Source organism: Cucumis sativus, chromosome 4, assembly GCF_000004075.3.
Source record: "Cucumis sativus cultivar 9930 chromosome 4, Cucumber_9930_V3, whole genome shotgun sequence".
NCBI classification, from domain to species: Eukaryota; Viridiplantae; Streptophyta; class Magnoliopsida; order Cucurbitales; family Cucurbitaceae; genus Cucumis; species Cucumis sativus.
This window is the reverse complement of record NC_026658.2, coordinates 14,325,592-14,345,055: the sequence shown is the minus strand read 5'-3', so window position 1 is coordinate 14,345,055 and position 19,464 is coordinate 14,325,592. Positions and strand designations below refer to the sequence as shown.

Below are 19,464 nucleotides of genomic sequence, written 5' to 3'. Positions count from 1 at the left end.
TAATAAGAAAAAAGAATGAAGATATTAATAGGAAAGAAAGAGAGTTTACTAAATTGAAGGAAGAAGAAATGATAACCAAAGAAAAAAAGTGGAAATTTCAGATACAAAAACCCCTCTCCTCTCCCCTTTCCCCTCTCCTTCCGCTGCTCCAACCTCAGGGCAGCCCCGTTCTCCTCTTCACCATCCAAACACAAAATCCCCAAAAATCCTTCTCTCATCGCTGCCGTCGCCTCCTCCTCCCAATGCCGCCGCTATCAAGTCCCCTTCATCTCATCCTCTGCATCTCTCTCCTTCTCCTTCCCATCCTCTCATCGCAGGATCAATCCTCTTCCAATGCCGGAAGGAACCAAAAACCCACTCCGTCGACCAGGTCTCGACACTCTAAGCTTTATTTCGCCCGCGAATTTCTCTTAGCACACAACAAAGTAAGGTTGAACGTGACGCATCCTCTGTTAAATTGGGACAAGAAATTGGCTCGATACGCCCGTCGCTGGGGAATGAAACGCATCAACGATTGCAAAATGGTCCATTCCTACGGTCCGTACGGTGAGAATCTGTTTTGGGGAGCATTGGATCACTGGACACCGGCGCAAGCGGTGGAATCGTGGTCGAAGGAGAAGCAATTTTACGATCGTCAACATAACGCCTGCTCCAGCGGTCAAATGTGCGGCCATTACACGCAAATCATTTGGAGAGATTCGCTTAAACTTGGTTGTACCCGAGTAAAGTGCCAAAGTGGAGGTATTTTGATGATTTGTGAGTATGATCCTCCTGGAAATTATGTGAATGAGAGCCCGTTCGACACTGTCAACAACGGAGGAGCTACAGCCAAGACCACCGGTGGTTCGAAAAAGTCAGCCGGCTCACCTCACCGGAAAATTGGTGGTTAATCTTTGAAATGATTAGGGACTGAAGCCGGACTCCTGAGAAAGCGGATAGAAAAGGTATTTAGGTTTTCGTTCTATCCATTTTTGCTTTTTCTTTCTTTTTCCCAGAGAGGTCTCCGGGAATTTTTGTTTACTTTTCCATTTTCAAAACATTTAATTTGGAAAACAAAATACATGCAATTATAACTTTTAACTTTCAAAATTATATATTAACTCCTTAAACTTGTTCATTTTTATCAAGCTTGGAGATTTAATTATTTTTATTGAAAGTTTTAAAGAGAGTAATTGCATCATTGTAATATTAATATCCGAAAGTAATGGTTGATTTTGTAACTAAAATTATTCTTTAATAAAATATTATTATTTTGTTAAGAATAAAACATTATTGTTATTCTTTTACATTTTTTAATCTTTGTTATTTTAAATATAATTCCTTAAAAATAAGGCTATTATTGTTTCAATTATAGCGTCTATTGATGGTTTAAATTTAGGGCTACTTTGAATTACATTTAGTATTTAAATTTGCTTTAGTCTAAATTATTAAATAATAAAAAAATTGCATCAATCGGCGAGAACATTTAAAAAATACAGCTCATAACACCTATATTTTTCATATTACAAATATAACAAAATTAGTGATATTAAACGAGTACTAGATTATAATCATAAGACTATCGAATGGCTACCAGACGATAATCCTAAAGTTATTGACTTTTAAATTTGTTACTTTTGCAACTTAGAAAATGTAGTCGCATGAAACTTATCATCATAATTTTGTTTTTGCTATTTTTGCAAGGACCCCTTAAACAATAGGAAATTTGTCAAAAATACAAAAATATTTACCCTTCATAAAAAAATAAATAAAGTATAATAAATTTTATCTTTTAATAATTTTGTTCCGTAAAATGTAAATAGTTTACCAATTTTTCTATTTTTGAAAAAATCTCAAAATAATAACATTGTTAAGAATAGATTAGCACATTTGTTATTTGTATGTAATTAAAACTTAATTGTTTTATTTTTCATTCTTACTAAAAAATAGTATTAAATTTCTAGGCCTCACAAATATTTTTTTTCCTAAATAAAGTTTATTATTTGGTAAAATAATTGGGAAAATGGAAGTGATGGAAGAAAGTGGTTTGATTCGCCAACAATACGATGGGTGTAAATTCAATGATGTATTCATATTATGTGTTAGGGTTTATTTAGTTCACCTAAGTTATGTTTTAATAAATATATATTTGAGTTAATAACAATAATTATTATTTAAAGTATAATTCAATCTACAAACACTTTTTTAAAAACATGAAATACAATCGATTTGGTATAACTCATGCGTGTTTGCGAAAAAAGCAAAAAAAAAAAAAAGACAGTAGAGCTCGTGTTAATTACAATTTTATATTTGTTTGGTTAGATTTCTATTCGAAAATGTTTTAAATTTATATAATGTTTCGAAATAGTTTGAATTTATACCGCATCATTTTTAAGAGCAAAATAATATATCACAATTTAAGATGTGTTATAACATAAACATTAATATAACTTTAAATTTAAAAATTAACATAGCAAAAAAATAAATTAAATTATATATATGGTTAACGATTTATTTTACTGGCATAAATGAAAATACAAATTAATGTGTATAAAACAAGAGTAAAAATGACAAAATGTAGAAAATGATGTCAAGAATCTGTAACCATCGGCATAAAAAAACTCTCAAAAATTTGTTTGGAATCATAGGATGCTCAATAATTTTTAAATGTCGAAGCATTTTACAATATAGAAAAAATAACGATGGTCTCTATAGAAATTTAATATACTCGTGAAACAAACAACACCTAAAAATATATATCGATCTTTTTTACTTATGACACATAAAGTGATCATTCATATTTGACTAAATAAAGCTGTTAGAAAATTTACTACTTTATCGATATGTAAGTGAACTTAATTAAGTAAAGCATGCTAGATAAACTAAGAGAATGTTTGGCCCAAAATCGAATTATGTTTTATATTTTCAGATTTAAGACTGTTTTTTTGTTGATGTGATCCAAACAATCTGAAAGACTTTGTATGCTTTTATTTTATCCATAAATTGAACTTTACGTTTCAAAAAAACAAAATTAAATTAAATACATATAAAAACATTTAAAATTACAATGTGTCACGTTATAAACTCAATTGATCATGTTTTGAATATAATATATGTTATAAATTATATGATAATACATAATAATTTTATAACTTTATAGGTTTGGTTACAAATTTGGTCCCGAAATTTTAATGGATAGAGTTTAGTCTCTATGATTTATAACTAAAATCCATTCCATTTGGTTTGATAAAAAACATAGAAAATAGTCTCCGTTGTAAGTACTATTTATGAAGGTTGTCAAATCATAAGAATTATATATATATATTATATTTGACGTTTTATTAAATTATAACTTAAACTCTAACTTTTTACCAACAATATAGACTAAAATTGTAATTTACCCAACTTTATAAATATAAATTATATTAATAAATTAAGTAATAATACTATCAAATTCTAGTAAATAAATAAGATAAATTTTATGGTTTATAAATATTATAGACATTCTTCTAAAACTATGGTTCAATTTTTAAATGGGCAGCTACAATACACATATCTTAAAATATAAAATACAAATTTGTTTTTCTAATATCTTGGATCCAAATTTATGTTTTCAATTTCTCTAGTAAACACTTATATATATATATATATGTAAAGCTAAATGTATATCAACAATTAACTAATTTAAGATCTTAAACTATATTTTTACATACTAGTTGATTTCATTTTAACATTTTTGTTCTCTCACGTGTATACTCCATCATCATCAGATGTTACTTCAATAGAAAAATAATAATAATACAAAAGTAAACTATACATGTGTGTAACTCTAAAAATATTATACATAAAAAAGGAAAAATAGAAGATCAATTAAAGAATGTAAAATTTGAATAAAGTGATTATTAATTAAATTAAAAGTTTAAGAATATAATTGTCTTGAAATCTATCGTTAAACTATAATTTGTATACTTTTTAATAATAACAAATCTAATCAGACCGATAATACATTTGAGTTACATTTTTTAAAATTTAACCATGGCAAGTGTAAGCCATTTTACTCTCAACTTATATATATAAACGATGGATTTAGTAAAAATTGAAGTAAAAGAGTAACAGTAATTTTCTGTTTTTACAGTATGGTCGGTTTGGATCTTTGATTTCAGACCGGCTTTTATCGATGGGCTTGATGGTTCGGTCATTTGCTTAATTTGTGTTCGAACTTGGGACGGTGAACACCGCCCCTTTCAGTGAAGCGAACCATAAGCTCAGCTGTTCTTCTTCAACCTTTCTCACTCATCTCCTTCTTCGCGAAAAATGTCGAACCTCAGTCTCCTCCGTAAGGCTCTGGGATCCAATTTCATTTCTCGATCGGCGACGGCAAATCATGAACTTCCTCTGTTTTTCCGCCAATCTCCAAGATTCTTCTCCACGGAACAGGAACAAGCCCCACCTGAGTCCTCCCCCAATCGTTTTTCCGATAAAACAAATACAGATGGTATGAACCTCGCTCCTACGTCGTCGCAGCATCTGGACGATGTTCTGTCGTGTGTAATATCTTGGGAGAGGTTTAGGGTTTATAGACGGTGGCGGGGTATAATTTTTTGGCTGATTGTTTGAAACGAGTTAGTTAGGGTTTGTATCTTTGGCCCTGCTTAACTAAATCCTTTCGGTGTATTTTATTTTGGTAATTAATTTCTTGTCTGATGTTATGTATTGCAATGCATAATGTGGTTTTTGTGATACTCTTCTCAGGTTTGAGGTTTGGGAAATTGGTCGGTGCCTCACGGAGTATGCTAAAATCGGATGTGCTCATTTTGCTTCAAGGATGTAATTTGAGTTTTGAGGATGTCAAATTTGAATACGTCCGAAATTTCGTCCCGACCTCCATGTAATATTCTTCTTTTGGATTATTTTTTATGTAGATGTTTCATTATTATGTTCTACCACTGTTGTTATGGTTCTATTTCTACTGCGTCATGGAAACTTGGAAACTAAAACGATCGAAGAGTATCTAATTGCCCTTTTGTTCCTTCGATCATTTTAAGACAAATGCAGCTCTAAACCCTGGATATTAGCTTATATGTTAATCTATTGAATATATGTTCAATTAAGTGTGTTGTTTGTGAATATATACTTGAGTAACATTGGTGTTTGAGGTTGGTTTTCATTAATTATTTATGAATGTTGTAATCAGAATGATCCAGTTCCCCTCCGAGCAGGCCTATCAAAATGCTTTTCAAGCGATTGCAAGAAAAGGTTACTTGCAAAGAATGGAGCGGGTGATCTTTTGATGGATGCCTTGTTATTGAATTTTTTTTAATTATGTTTTTAAAAGTTTAGAAATCTATAACTTTTATTCTAAATTTCAGGCTGATCGTTCGCAGTGGGAGCTGCTTTCACCTTACAATGGAAAAACTGTAATGTCAATCTTTGTAAACTTATAAACTTACTATCAATTGAGAAATCTCTTTTTTCAATCATATTCTTGTTTTTGCCTTTGGCAACTTTGATTTTTTTTTTATCAGAAAGCAACCATTCTACTTTAGTTTTGTTTATCTAATATCATGTGATCGAATAACATGGTTTCAAGGATCAAGTATACATATCAATATGTTCTCTCTTCTTCTAGTGCATTATGATTAACTTTAGTGGTTCGTTCCTCACACTCTCAATCTAAAATTGTTTATAGAGAGTAATTTTTCATGTTAAGCTCTTTAGAAGAGAGTAAAAAGTATCTGCTAAGTTCCATGTGGTCGGGATCTTCTCTTATAGCTTCATGAGAATGTAAAATTGCAGGAACTACCTCAACTATTAATGTTTGGGTTTTTCATAATAAGTTCATTTGTAAGGATAATAATGCACTGATTCAATTGATACTTGATGCTTCAAGATTGAGGATTGGCAAATGGCAACCTTCCTAGCTTTAGGTTTGTTGTTCATAAAATCGTATGTTGCTTATTGTGCAGACTGCAGTTAATTTGTATCTCATATTACATTTAAACCTTAGATTGATTCTGAAGTTGTTTCTGTGAGATTCAATCTTCTATGCATTTATAGGTTTTACTAGAAGGAATACCTCGAAATGCATTGGTAGAAGATCTGGAACGCTTCTTATCTGGTTGTGACTATGATGCAAGCTCAATCAACTTTTACAGGTAGAGATCAATTATTTGTGATGAAGTTTAGAGTTAGAATTACCTTGCTATTACTTAGTGTAAATATTCACCTCTCTTACTTCTAGCTTTGCTAATTTTCTTGAATTGGAGAGGTATATTGTATCTCCTTTTGGATATAAGTTTATTGCTCCTTTCGTTTGTAAGTTCGTTCCATGCATCAATCAAATTGTTTCTTATAAAGAAAACAAATTATACATAAAACAAAATCATGACTAATTTAGTATTATTTGTATGAATTTTTGGTGATGCACGGTTTGGTTTCATTCTATTGTATATTTTTGGTGATCCGATTTGCAAAACCTAACTGAACCAAAAGTTTGGATTCCTTATAATTTCAAGTTGAATCTAACCATCATTTAGTGTAAATTGAATTTTTGGATTCGGTTACATTTGGTCGGTTTTAATGAACACTTGTAATTTGATACACCATTGCAGGGGATCCTTTTCAGCCCCCACAAAAACGGCAACGGTGCAGTTCCGTTCACCAATACAAGCAATGCATGCATTTCTCACAAAAAACAGAGGCTTTTGTCTGAACAACCAAATTTCGATGCGAGTTCTCCAATAACTAGTAACTTTTTGTCATTTGTATTCTGACTTTTTTTTTAGTTGGCTCAGTGGCTGGGGTTTTTGTAGTTGCTCTTATAAGTTATGATTTGCATCTTCGTATCTCAAGTCTCCAGTAGGTTATCCACATTCAAAGTGACATGAAATCTTTCATTTTTCACTTATTAGCAGTTTGTTTGTGCTAAAGAATCTGCTTTTGTAAGGTAGGGTTTTTGGACTTTTGAATATTGAATTTATATGAATAATATAAGGTTGTCCAAGCATCTAGTTTTACTAGATTGTGTTTCTTCATTGCAACACGTTCGGGTTCTTGATTGTCCATGGTTTGTTTCGAACATCTAAGTAGTGTTTGGCCTATGGAGTTGGTGAGTTGTGAATTCTCTTCATTGTAGACTCAAGAAGTTCATGACTCCCCAGATTTTATAGCTCTTTACTCATTACTATTTCACTCCTTGTCCTAAATACTTTCTAATGTTTGGAAGACCAAAGGTATTTCCATGGGTAAAAAAGAAACTGTAAGAAATGCATCAACGTTCTTTAGGTTAATAGGTCTTTTCTGATGTGAGATTGTATTAAAGTCATGGTTATCGCATTCAAGTGAAAACAAATAATTGGTAATTTATAAAGTTGGGTTCATGTTGGTGTTGTTTACTTGTGTTCTAACACATGGGGTCAGGTTCGAACTTATAAACAAAAGCTACAGTTTGATTGAAAAGCGGGTACAGTTTGATTGAAAAGTGTGGGTGATCAATCTGATTGCGTTAGAAAATTAGATCGTACCATGTTTGGGTTTGAGTAATTATTATGGTTTGGGTTTGAGTTACGGTTACTATCATTGTGACTTTTTTAGAGAAAAAACTATGAATTTTAATACGTTTATTGTTATCATGTACGTTATGATTTCGGTTAACTATAATCAAAACTATAACGGTATCGATAAATTTGACCAAATTCATAATATTAGATAAATGCATTAAGATATAATCTAATTACATTTGTGATTGTAATCTATATGGAATGAAATTTTATTACAATTACACCAATTTCATTATTTATTAGTCTAATATCTTCAAAAGTAAGCATTGTACCTCATACGTGAACTTGAATTTTGACCGAAGTTTTAGGTACAATATCAAAATACTCAATGATCTACCTTACAATATCAAAATACTCAATGATCTACTAAACGTATAATTGCATATCTAATAGCCTATTCTACACTTTTTTAAAGTCCAAAAATTTACAATCCTTGACAAACTTAAAGTTGGAGGAAACTTATTACACCCGTAATAGTGTAGGGATTTTCGACATAAGCCTAAACTTCTTATTTAACCAAACTTTATAAGTCTAATGATTAGCCAAGATTTACAAAGAATAACATTCATGTATCGAAAAAATTAGTTTATGTTACATAAGTAACCTCCCAGGCATAATCAACCTCACATTTCAAGTTACCTTCGGAAGAAATAAAACACACAATTATCAACTTTCAGGATGTTGCTAGCAGAACTCATTAACTTTATCCTCCAATTCGTGAGCACAACCTACGAATCTCATGTGATTCACCATGCCATCTATAAGACCAAAAATCTCAACCATTAAAGGGTTTGACTTATCTTCTGCTTTGAATCTATAAACCTTATTTTGAATCTCAATCCAACTATATCCAGGAGCAGTTTTCAGCCCTTTGTCTTTCATAATCTTCCTCAATCTTGCAGCATCATCTAAGTACCCTGCTTTTGCATACAGATTCGTCAATTGCAAATGCGTTGAAGCACAGTCGGGTTGCAGTAACAATCTACTCTCCGCAGCCTTCAGTCCTATCCAGACATTCCCATGAAGCCTGCAAGCAGAAAGAAGTGATCCCCAAACAATTGAATTGGGAGTTATGGGCATCTTCTCAATGAAGTTTTGAGCCTCTTTTAGTAACCCAGCTCGACCAAGCAGATCAATAACACATGAATAATGATCCAATTCCGGTTTCAAACCGAGCTCGACCATAAGATTGAAGTAGTGTCTCCCCTCTTCCACAAACCCTGCATGTCTACACGAGGACAGAACACCAAGGAAAGTGATGGCATCGGCTTCCACTTGCTTCTGCTTTCTCATTGCTTTGAAAAGATCAATGGCTCTCAGAGAAAGTCCATGTTGGGCATAACCTGCAATCATGGAATTCCACGAAACAGTGTCTTTGACTTCCATGGCTTCAAATATGTATAATGCAAAGTTAAGAGCTCCACATTTACAGTACATTGAGATCAAAGCATTTGCAACATGGAGATAAGAATGAAAGCCCATTTTGACTGTTTGACAATGAAGACTTCTTCCTACTCCAAGGGCTCCACTACCAGTGCAAGCAGTCAATATTGTGACAAAAGTAAACTCATTGGGTTGCAATGCCATTCTCTTCATCTCTTGGAAAAGCTCCAAGCACATATTAACTTGCCATTCTACAGCAAACCCAGCAATAATGGCCGTCCATGACACAACATTTCTCACAGGCATTTCATCAAACACCCGATATGCATTACTCAACTCCCCACATTTCCCATACAAACTCACCAGCGAACTTCCTACATACACATTAGCAATAAACCCAGTTCGTATCGCCACAGAATGATACTGAATTCCACCCCGAAGATTGCGTTGAGAATTACACAAACTCAAAACACTGGATATATCGTTCGCATTAAACTTAAATCTACCTGCGAACGACTGAACATCCCAATGACCAGATTCACATTCTTGATCAAGAACAAAGGATGAATCCTTGGATAAACCAATTGAACGAGAATCACATCCAACGGGAAGGGTTTGAGATCGGCACTGACCCGAATCTGTTTGTAAAAAGTCCTGAATGAGGCGAAGATGGGTTTGGCGACTTTCATAGGAAACATCTCCCTTCGGAGAAATGAGGTCCAAAAGTCTCGGAGGCTTTGGTAAGTTAGTGGTCGGATGGGTATTGGATTTGAAGTTAGAGAAAAACCTAATGGAGGGTAAGACGTTGAAGCCATGTCTATATGGTGCAGAAGATTGAGATATCGGGAAGAGCATATGAAGAAGACAATCTCTCATTACAAGGCATAGGTGAAATTTGTACGGATGAGACCGTTAGCATTCAACCGAATTACACCTCCAAAATCTCAAAAACAAACATTTTTATATTTTAAAATAACTTTTAAGATTTTTATTACTTATATTATATTTACATCAGTCTTATTTAAATTTAATACTATAATGTGTATATATTAATCTAATTTTGAATGGTATATTAAAAATGCGACCAAAATTCTATATCAGTAGCTTACAATCTTTCACAAATGTTTTTAAATTTAATACTATAATGTGTTTGAAACGCAACAAAAAGATCTCTGGTGAAGCAACGTTTCAAATTCAATTTTTTCCAAGTCACCACCACACCTTTCAAGTTTTAATTTTCAGCCAAACCAATTTGGAAAATCAAGGAAATTTAGCCTAAACAATGGACTAAATTGGAATATCCCTCAACATTGTGATTAGTATTTTACACACACAAAAAGTAATGGTAAAAGAGAAACTTTGGATCTCTCTTTTAAGTAATGCGTTTGAGTATCAAAATTGCTGCAGTAGTGAATTGGTAATAAATTGGAGAAAGTATTTGATTTTTTGTCCACTCCTAAATCTAATAAGATTTGATTTAAAATATTAAGAAACAGTACGAACAAGATTTCCCATCAGAACTACCTGCAGAAAAAGAGTGCCAGAACACTCATTTCCAACCTTTCACTAAGCAATATAAACTAAAGTTCTTCATAAACCCCATAATCCCAATCAATGGCAGCGGCTAATTTTGCTTAGCCATAACTTTATGTGCCAAAAAAGAAACAATAGAACTCAGGCTGCATGTTCTGTTGGTAGTAGAACTTTACTTTCCACACTCTTCTTCCTCCTGCCTTCCATTTCTTTGGGATCGCCACGTCCGTTTCCCGTCTTGTTTTTCCTGTTCTTCTGCGCCTTCCTGCTTCTCTTCAGAGTCTTCAATGCTAAGGCTTTTAATGGAATTGTAATGTCCATAGGCAAAAGCACTTGTTCGAGTCCATGCCAATCGAGATCTTCGAAATCTCCATCTTCATACTCCACTCTATACCATCCTGTAACTTTGTCGAACTCGATTATGACGCCATAGTAATACCGATCAACAAACAATTTGTTTACCACTCTCCCTTCTAACCACTCACCAAAACCTGTACTTCCACGTAATTTTTCATCATCTAGAGGATTACAAAGAGCAAGGGCATTGTCACAAGCAGGTATATCAGGCACCCCATTAATTACTATAGCAGGCTCTCCTGGTAGTTCATAAACATTCGAAAATGAAGGTTCAAAATCATGTTCTTTTCTGGGTATCTCCATTTAAACAGCCTTAACTTTCAGCTTGCACCAAACAGACAGTCCTATGATAAGGTTAGAACAATTTCAGGTTGCTAAAAATAATATACAAACACAACTTGTACATCGTTGATTGGACAAGAATGTTAGAATAGCACACCAAACCATCACAAATGGGGCAGAGGGGAAAAAAAGAACAAAACAAAAAATGAAAAACCATGGCTCTCCTGAGAAATGTTTTTATCGGTTAGTTTATTTAAGACCATTTTCTGACTGTAGATTCAATAATGAATTGGAAAATCCCACTTTAGTTGTCGTGGATTAGTACTTCTAGTCCAAAATAACGTTCCACCTCAATAGATCAACCTAAGCTCCAACCCAAGTATTATGTAATAGAAGTAAAAGAAATTGTATAATACATGAGAAATAATAAACAAAAACCAAAGGTTACAGCCCATGTAAAATCAAAATTCACTAGGAAGTTTTATCACCTTCATGACCGATGTTTCATTTGCAACTTGAGTTATACATGCTTACCTACATACTATATGTACACAATTACAACACATATCAAGATTAATACAGAAAATTTATGTTTCTTTATTATTATATACAATACGTCGTAGTTGCTCAAAGATGGAAATAAATAAAAAGCAACTAAGCAAATTAGTTTCTCTGACTAAAAGTAACACAAAGCTAACATATCTTGCTAATCAAATAAGATGGAAAAAGAATGGTGTTTGAGCTTTCTCTACATACAGAAGAAATTCAATAGAATGGTACATAGCCCGCAAGTTTCAAAAACAGAATCAACTTGTTGTGTCCAAAAGAAGTATCTCGTAGGAAATTCATCAAGTTTCAAAAACAGAATCAACTTCAAATTTTCAAATCAAACAAAACAAAAGGTTAGGAATCGACACTTGAGCCATAAATTTCCTATTCATTTCCACCTTCCATACAATTAATTATTAACTCCAATAAAAAAGATTCAAACCAGCATCAATGCTTCTAAGAATCTTTTGCAAGAAATACGAGGCAAATAACGCCCTTCCTACAGTGGAAACTCAAACTAAACTACAGCTTCTTCATTTACGCTGCTGATTGAAAGAAAGATTTCTTTATTACAAATCAGGAATTTTTCTAGGTCAAAACCCTCGATTAATTATATCGATTGTTTCGATTTCCAGGTGACAATTTTATTTCTTTGCTAAAATTAAACGAGTATAAACTGATGAATCCGCTAAAACAAACCTGTGATAATTATTAGGGTTCATTGACGGTCATCAGTTGCTCCAACTCTTCTCCTCGTCATTGTCTTCTGCAAAGAAAGAATGAACTTTTACATAAATTTCAAGATTTCTGGTAAGTGAACGATTTGAAAAAATATTTATAAAATATTCGTATTATTTATAAAATCTAAAATTCTGCAAACTATATCACTTTTTCATATCAGTATTTGGTTTTATATTTTAATAGTAATGCACTTTTTAAAAATTTCTATTTTTGTTTTTCTCGTTATTTAATGTAATTTCATGTGCTTGACATTTGTCCCAGTAGCTGTGAACATTCTAAAATGCAACTACTATGACAAAAATACCCTTATAACCAAAAATATTATAATTATATTAAAAATAAAATACTATTTTTTAAATCAAAAAATGAAATGACTCGCTCAAAACGTTTCACCACCACCTCCCAAAGAAACTTTTTACAATTGTTTGAGTTTTTATCTCATTTACCTCCTCTCACACTTGATATGTCTTTCGAAGTCATCAAGAAAAGTAAAGTGAATATAGTTCACTTATGTTTAGAAATTACATACGGATTAAGACTAGCAATATTTTTTTTTAGGTATTTTCTTGCGTTATCTGAAGATCTCAATGATGTTGTTTTATATTTGCGTTATCCAAATACAATATATATATATATGAAAAACTATAAAGCCGTCCAAAATAATGGAACCCTAATTTAATTAGGTTGTTAGTAATTAGAAATGATAGATATGAGTCCATTTCTTAAAGGAAAGGACTTTAAAAGTGGAGTCGTCGAGTGCAATGCAAGGCATTTTGGGAAAGTAAAAAAAATGATAATGACTATAATCAATAATGTTCAAGTGTTGCATTTTTTGAAGTTCACATAATTGAAGATGATTACTGCTACGATGCCCTACCAAAGGCATGCCTTCAAAGTTCAAAAGCATCTCACTCCCACTTTCTTTTATATAGTTATTTTCAGTCTACATTTTCCAATATAACATAACTTAAACTTTATCTACGTACTTTTATGTATCTATATAAAATCAAGGGTATCACAAAATTAACAAAAATTTATTTATTTACATTTTAAAATAATTTCTTGTAGCTGGTCATAAATTCATAATTTTGTAAAGATAATAAAAGATGTATTGTTTTTTTCTTGTAAGGAGGTGATGGCAAAGGAAGAATAAGAGGAAACAAAGTTCTGAAAGACAGTCAATTGGACACTTTTTCTAAGAAAGAAAAAGAAAAGGAAAAAGAAAAAGGAAACAAAGAAATTTAAAAGAAACAGTGTCTAAAGTTCAAAACATCCCCTAAATTTGAAATTTGAATTTGTAAGATATTTAATAGACATAGGAATAAATGTGAATTGAGGAAAGGATACAAATTCAGAGACCTCACGTGACATAAACCGACAGGCAGAGTTTTTTTTTCTTCTTTTTTTTCCTTTTTTTCATTCTTTATTATTATTACTCTGTTAAAAGGTTTAAAAATAATTTTGATTCCTAAGTTTTGATTTAAAATTACTAATGATCCAAAATTTCTATAAAATAACCATTTAATCTCAACTTTGGTTTGTTACCATGGTATGAAACCACTTTTGATAAACAATATTTAAATTTGTAATAATTTAGTATAAAAAAAAGTTTATAAAATACTAATGCAAACTTTTATTTTTATTAATTTATGATATAAATTTTGTATTTTAATTAATTAGTTGGTTTGTTTATTCATGCAAAAAAAATTATATTAAATACTAAGTCGTTACCCAATAAAATTAATTTAGAGATACAATAAAGTTGGATTAAATTGAGTGCAACAACAGAAATCCTACACAAACCAAAAACCCGAACTAAATTGTTGTTTCTATGAAATTTTGGTAACGAAATGATTTTTCAACCTCGTTTTTAATATAGAGAACAAAATATTTAATATTAATATGACTAGTTATGAAAAAGTGAAATATCACCTCCAACATTAACAAATTTCATCATATCAAACATGGTTTTGATTAAATAATCATGGTTTATGTGAAGTTTTTAGCTTCACAAGAAACCTATAAAGTTTGTGCAAACAGTAAAACAAAGTTTTGATTATTTTAGAAAGTCTGTTTTACTTCAACCACCAAAGCTTTTCTTTTTAAAAAGCAAACAAATTTCAATGTCATGTTTAGTAAAATTTATGGGTTTGGACAAGAATTGCATGGGCTTTTAAAGTGCACAATAATAAATAAAGGGCTTAAATTCTAGGAATTAGAAAGGATGAACAACTGTCACAAAGCCAGAGGGTTTGGTTTATTATAAGAAAGAGGCCAAGGCTTTGGGTTTTCTGACACTGATTACAACATCTTTGTTTCTCAACCAACACCGAATCTCCACTCCAAGATCGAGACAAGTAATTCAAATTTCTTAAATCCCTTCTCTCCCCAGATTTCAATTTCATTTCTTATAGCAATTTCAATCATTTTAAGCTTACAACTTGCTCTAATGGTAAATATATCAGGTTGCTGCAGTACTGAGTAGCAAAGAAAATGATGGCTACTTGCAAGGAAGGTATACAATGGAGGTGGGTTCTTTCTTTCTGATCTCTACCTCTCTTTTTGTGGGTTTAGAATCTTTGACAGTGAAAAGGATTTGCTTGCAGTGGAAATAAAATGGAAGTTGACAAGGGTTTGAAAACTTTAGAGTGTTTAAGAGGAAGATTGCTTGCAGAAAGACAGGCTTCGAGATCAGCCAAAGAAGAGGCCGAGCTTATGGGGGAAAAGGTAATGTCTAAATCTCATGGAAATAAGCATTGTCATATCGTATACTTGTTTTGCTTCTACATTTTTCCAATCGAGTAATTTTCTCATAGCTTTTCTGTTCTGAAGTTGTTGAAGTTGGAGAATCAGATTAAAAAGGAAACAGAGCTAAGAAACAAAGCTGAGAAGAGGCTTAAACTCTTGATAAAGAAGCTTGAATCCCTCAACAATGCTTCAACATCAGTAACCTCAACTGCATCAGAAATTTCCACAAATTCCTCACCAGAAAGCCAAGAATCAAAATCAGAGAAACTCGTTTCAACGATTCCGAAAAATCAATGCCAGAAAATTCTTAATATTACCACATCCAAACCGCACGATGAGAAGAAACCGAATCGAAATGCCCCATATCGACTCAATTCAAGCCCCAACTCCGAATCTCCGAACAATTCCTATATCGATCCGCAACATACCTCTGAAATCCCTCACACAAAAGATCAAAGGTACTAAAATTCCCTCCCAAACTCCAAAGTTGTGCACATTACACATGAATTAACCTAATGTCGGGCCTAATCGCGATCGCCATTGTTTTGTTAATTGTTTGAAGTTTTTCAGTAGAAGTAAAGGAGAGAGAACATTACATAGATAACTTGGCAGAATCAGTACCCGGAGCAGCGCCGGTGGCGAATTCAGAGACCGGAGCGATGAAGATGAAGGAAATCCATGAGAGGGCAACAGAAGTTCATGATGCTCTGAAGCACATAAGAGGAAATGTCCAAAGCTCATTTGAGAGAAGAAATCACATGAAAGCCATATTGAGTATGTAAATTAAATTATTCTATTTTAACTTTTTTTTTTCAAAAAAATAAAAATAAAAGAAATGAAGAGATTAATTTTTCAAGCAGTGACATTATATTATATATAAATATATAATAATTTGAATGTTTAGGGTAAGATTTTTCTTTTTCTTTTTTTTTTTCTTCATTTAATAAAAGGAGGCCTCAAGAATGGGACAAATGGTCTTAAGGTAAAAGATAAAGAATAGCTTTGTACTTTGTTTTCTTTTTTATATAATTATTTTGGGAGTATGTTGCTTTTTTATTATTATTATTATTATTTATATTTATTCAAATTATTACTTATTCGTTAGGTTTTACACTTTACTAAACCTGAAGAGTCCAAATTTTATCATAAAGGTTTGAAAAATAAATTTTATCAGAAAATTTCATTTGCATTCAATTCAATCTTAGAACTAGATAGAATACCAATAATTTGAAAACAAAAGTTTAATGCGGAATCAAAATATAAAGAAATGGCCGATATGAACTGATATAAAATTATATGTATGAAGTTTGGGCTCTTACTCTACATATTGTGAAATTTTTGACGTATGTTTTACTTGATTTTGACATAAAAATATATTATATTTTGCTTTTACATGATAATACATTTTAGGTTTCTAGATTTTGACCCAGTCTTCATTTGATCTTTTAAATTTCAAATCTTGAAAAGGTTGTAGCATTTTAAATAACTAAATTAAAATCTTACAAACATTGTAAAAACTAAGAGATCAATAGAACATCGAGGACTATCCTTAAACTATAATAATCTCTTCCTTCCATACATATTATTTTGCATTCTCAAATTAACTACATTAACAATATTTCAAAACCCTCATTTCTATTTATTATCTACTACCATTTTTAACATTTTACATTCATCATTTTTTTTATTCATTACTACGGTGGGATACTTCCTTCTCAAACATATCCTACCATAACCAAAATTAAAAATAATATACACTCCAACTTCAAAAACAAACTATTATTCTAAACATCTCCTAGATAAGGACTACATCCAAAATCTTGGTGGAAGAAAAAAAGTTTCGGTTTTTTAAAGAATACTGGGAGTGAAATCAGATATGACATGACATGACAAGACAATTAGAAGGTGCGGCAAAAATGGCTCGTGAGTTTATTAACCCAATGTGTCATGGTACCGGCAACATTTAAATCCGTGACAATCACGGAGGTTATTTGCCCTTTTATTGCTTTGGGTGAAGGTGAAGGGCAACCTTGTTTCTGTGAGCAGAAAATAAGTACAAGACCTAAAAGAGAAAAAGAAATTGGCGTGAGAAACTCAATCCCCACGAATTCTCTACTGTTGTCAAATACCGCATCGAAGCAATTTGTACATACTATAGCAATGAGCTATAACAGTACACATTTTGAAACAATATTTATTATACTTAATTGTAACTTAAAATAGTTATACACCGATTTTCTTATATTTGGTACTAATGTGAATTATAGTAACTCAAACGCAAATTTCTAATTGGTACTCCAAATGGTCCTAAGATCGAATAACCTTTTGTTGACAATCATCAATAAGAAATTACCTGTACAGTCCTGAAAAGGCCAATTTCACCTCTATTTTCTTCCTATCTACAAATTTCAGTCCTCACTTCCAAATCGCACAATGTGTTTCCAGTCTTAACCCCATAAGAGGGAATTACAAAACAAGTTTAAAACCAAGCATGTTCTCTACCCAGAAAGATAAACTTTAAAAAGCCTACAGAAAATTTTGGAACCAGTTTGAAACTAAATTTGGAACCCTAAAATATGAAACCAAGTTCTTCAAGTCAGTAAACCTTACACAAGTATTTTCTACCTAGAAAAGGGAGGATATTATAATCATGCAATCTAACGATTTCAATTTTTTTAAAAAAAAAAATCACTATGCAACAAAATTAAAGGAGTTCATATATAATATATATACACACATACAATACCTACATACGCACATACCTATAATACTAATAAAAATTAGAAATTTTATTTGAAGCTAACTGTTCTAAAAAGAGATGAGATCAAATTTTTGAAACAAAGAACATAAGCACAGGTCAGAGCAAGACTAAACTTCGGAAAAAAATTTCAAGATTGTGCATGACTACAGAAATAGTTCCTATCCTTCAAGCACAAGCAAGATTTTCTTCCCTTCTTTCATCGAGTAAATAAATTTTCTGCCCTCAGGCTCAAGATGTGTTTGGAACGTAGTGCTTTTCAGAAAGAAGAAAAAAAAAAAAAGTCATTTTCCAAAAATTAGAGTTTTTTACCACCACTAAATATTATGAAGTATGTTTTAAACCGTTTTTGTCAAAAAGTTCAAATAAAAAAAGGCTTTTTGAAAACAAGTTTTTCAAGAAGTTACATTTTTCGCCGCATTCTCTTTCCCTTCCTCACCAAAAACCAACACAGGATCCCTAGGAACATTCTGAAGACCTCATGAGAATTTTGCAACGTTCATCTTTTTACTTTGTTTTGTTTTATTTTAAGTAGTTTTTTGTATTAATCATACCAATGGGCAAGAGAGGGAAGGAGTGGAGAAAAGAGATGGTGAGAAGATAAAAATGGCAAAGAAAATAAAAACAAAGTGAAGGGAGATCACTGGGTGTATTTGAGTAAAAAGAACAGTTCATAAAAAAAAAACCTACAATTATTAACCTATAACCTTTTGTCCACAAAATTAAAAAAAGTAATGGTGTTTGCGTCCCTACAAAATTAGGTGCTGCCTATTTTCATCCTCAAACTTGAAAACCCCACTATTTATATTCACCCACCCATAAGAAAGAACTCTACAATACTTGAAAAAAATATGATTTAGTATATGAAAATTCATTGTGCAAACAAGTTTTACCAAAGATAACCTGCCTGCAATGATAGCAGAGAGGTATTAAACATATAATGTACTTAAAAAGTGACTAAATTTGATTTTTTAAAAGTTCAGAGGTCACAGTAATGACAAGATGTATGATTAATTAACATTTAGAATTTCTAAAGAGCTGGAATGAAGTAAAAAGTACAATGACAAATCATATTTATTTAGCCTGTCCATTAACTTCAGAACCAACAGCCAGAGGCAAGAAAATAATGACACTATTAAGTTTGGTCGCACAACTTTGAGGGTTGTGCCCATTTATTCCTCAAACTTTGACAAGTGGCGTTCATAAACTTTCAGTTTTGTGTTTAATAGCTCCTCAACTTTCAATTTTGTATCTCCAAGATGTCTAGTCTAACTAATTTAAATATTATAAAAGCTATAAATTAGATATAAACTTGAACTGTATTCCTAATGGAACCCTAAAAATTAACAATGATAGGTCTAGTATATCAATGAACCAATACTCAATAATTCCAAGGATCAATTATATATGAAATCATATAACAGTAAAAGTTATATAATAGAGAAGCTAAAAACACAAACATACCAGATTGTTGTTCTCCTCTGCAAAGCTAAAGCTCCAGGCCCAAGAACATAACCAACTACAAAATGAGATTACTAAAAATGCAGCAAATAGATTCATCCAAGAACAAGCCAT

At 31.8% G+C, this 19,464-nt stretch overlaps 5 protein-coding genes across 8 annotated transcripts; 3 read left to right on the top strand and 2 right to left on the bottom strand.

Moving 5' to 3' along the window:
• The first annotated feature begins 521 nt into the window (after positions 1-521).
• On the top strand, positions 522-890 carry LOC116403428 (pathogenesis-related protein 1C). Its single transcript, XM_031884569.1, has one exon. The coding sequence runs from the start codon at positions 522-524 to the stop codon at positions 888-890; it is 369 nt and encodes a 122-aa protein (XP_031740429.1).
• Positions 891-4,148: 3,258 nt separating this feature from the next.
• On the top strand, positions 4,149-7,019 carry LOC101220680. Of its 2 annotated transcripts, XM_031884140.1 has the most exons (7): positions 4,149-4,474; positions 4,732-4,867; positions 5,174-5,258; positions 5,349-5,396; positions 5,870-5,906; positions 6,037-6,134; positions 6,591-7,019. In XM_031884140.1, the coding sequence occupies exons 1-6, from the start codon at positions 4,294-4,296 to the stop codon at positions 6,102-6,104; spliced, it is 555 nt and encodes a 184-aa protein (XP_031740000.1). In that variant the 5' UTR covers positions 4,149-4,293; the 3' UTR covers positions 6,105-6,134; positions 6,591-7,019. The 2 variants fall into 2 exon arrangements, with proteins under 2 accessions (XP_031740000.1, XP_004142097.1); XM_004142049.3 differs by lacking the exon at positions 5,870-5,906 and having other exon boundaries at positions 4,150-4,474.
• An 883-nt stretch (positions 7,020-7,902) lies between these two features.
• On the bottom strand, positions 7,903-9,863 carry LOC101210520 (pentatricopeptide repeat-containing protein At2g37320). Its single transcript, XM_004142172.3, has one exon. It carries the CDS (start codon positions 9,795-9,797, stop codon positions 8,223-8,225), a length of 1,575 nt encoding a protein of 524 aa, XP_004142220.1. The 5' UTR covers positions 9,798-9,863; the 3' UTR covers positions 7,903-8,222.
• A 448-nt stretch (positions 9,864-10,311) lies between these two features.
• Positions 10,312-12,542, bottom strand: LOC101220913 (dirigent protein 17). Its single transcript, XM_031884141.1, has 2 exons — positions 12,342-12,542; positions 10,312-11,155 (listed from the first exon to the last, which is right to left on the bottom strand). The coding sequence occupies exon 2, from the start codon at positions 11,112-11,114 to the stop codon at positions 10,596-10,598; it is 519 nt and encodes a 172-aa protein (XP_031740001.1). The 5' UTR covers positions 11,115-11,155; positions 12,342-12,542; the 3' UTR covers positions 10,312-10,595.
• Positions 12,543-14,593: 2,051 nt separating this feature from the next.
• On the top strand, positions 14,594-16,174 carry LOC101221538. 3 transcript variants are annotated; one of them, XM_011655305.2, is made up of 5 exons: positions 14,594-14,740; positions 14,849-14,911; positions 14,990-15,110; positions 15,216-15,589; positions 15,694-16,174. In XM_011655305.2, exons 2-5 carry the CDS (start codon positions 14,877-14,879, stop codon positions 15,911-15,913), a joined length of 750 nt encoding a protein of 249 aa, XP_011653607.1. In that variant the 5' UTR covers positions 14,594-14,740; positions 14,849-14,876; the 3' UTR covers positions 15,914-16,174. The 3 variants fall into 3 exon arrangements, with proteins under 3 accessions (XP_011653607.1, XP_031740007.1, XP_031740006.1); XM_031884147.1 differs by having other exon boundaries at positions 14,612-14,740; positions 14,849-14,898; XM_031884146.1 differs by lacking the exon at positions 14,594-14,740 and having other exon boundaries at positions 14,758-14,911.
• The last annotated feature ends 3,290 nt before the right edge of the window (positions 16,175-19,464 follow it).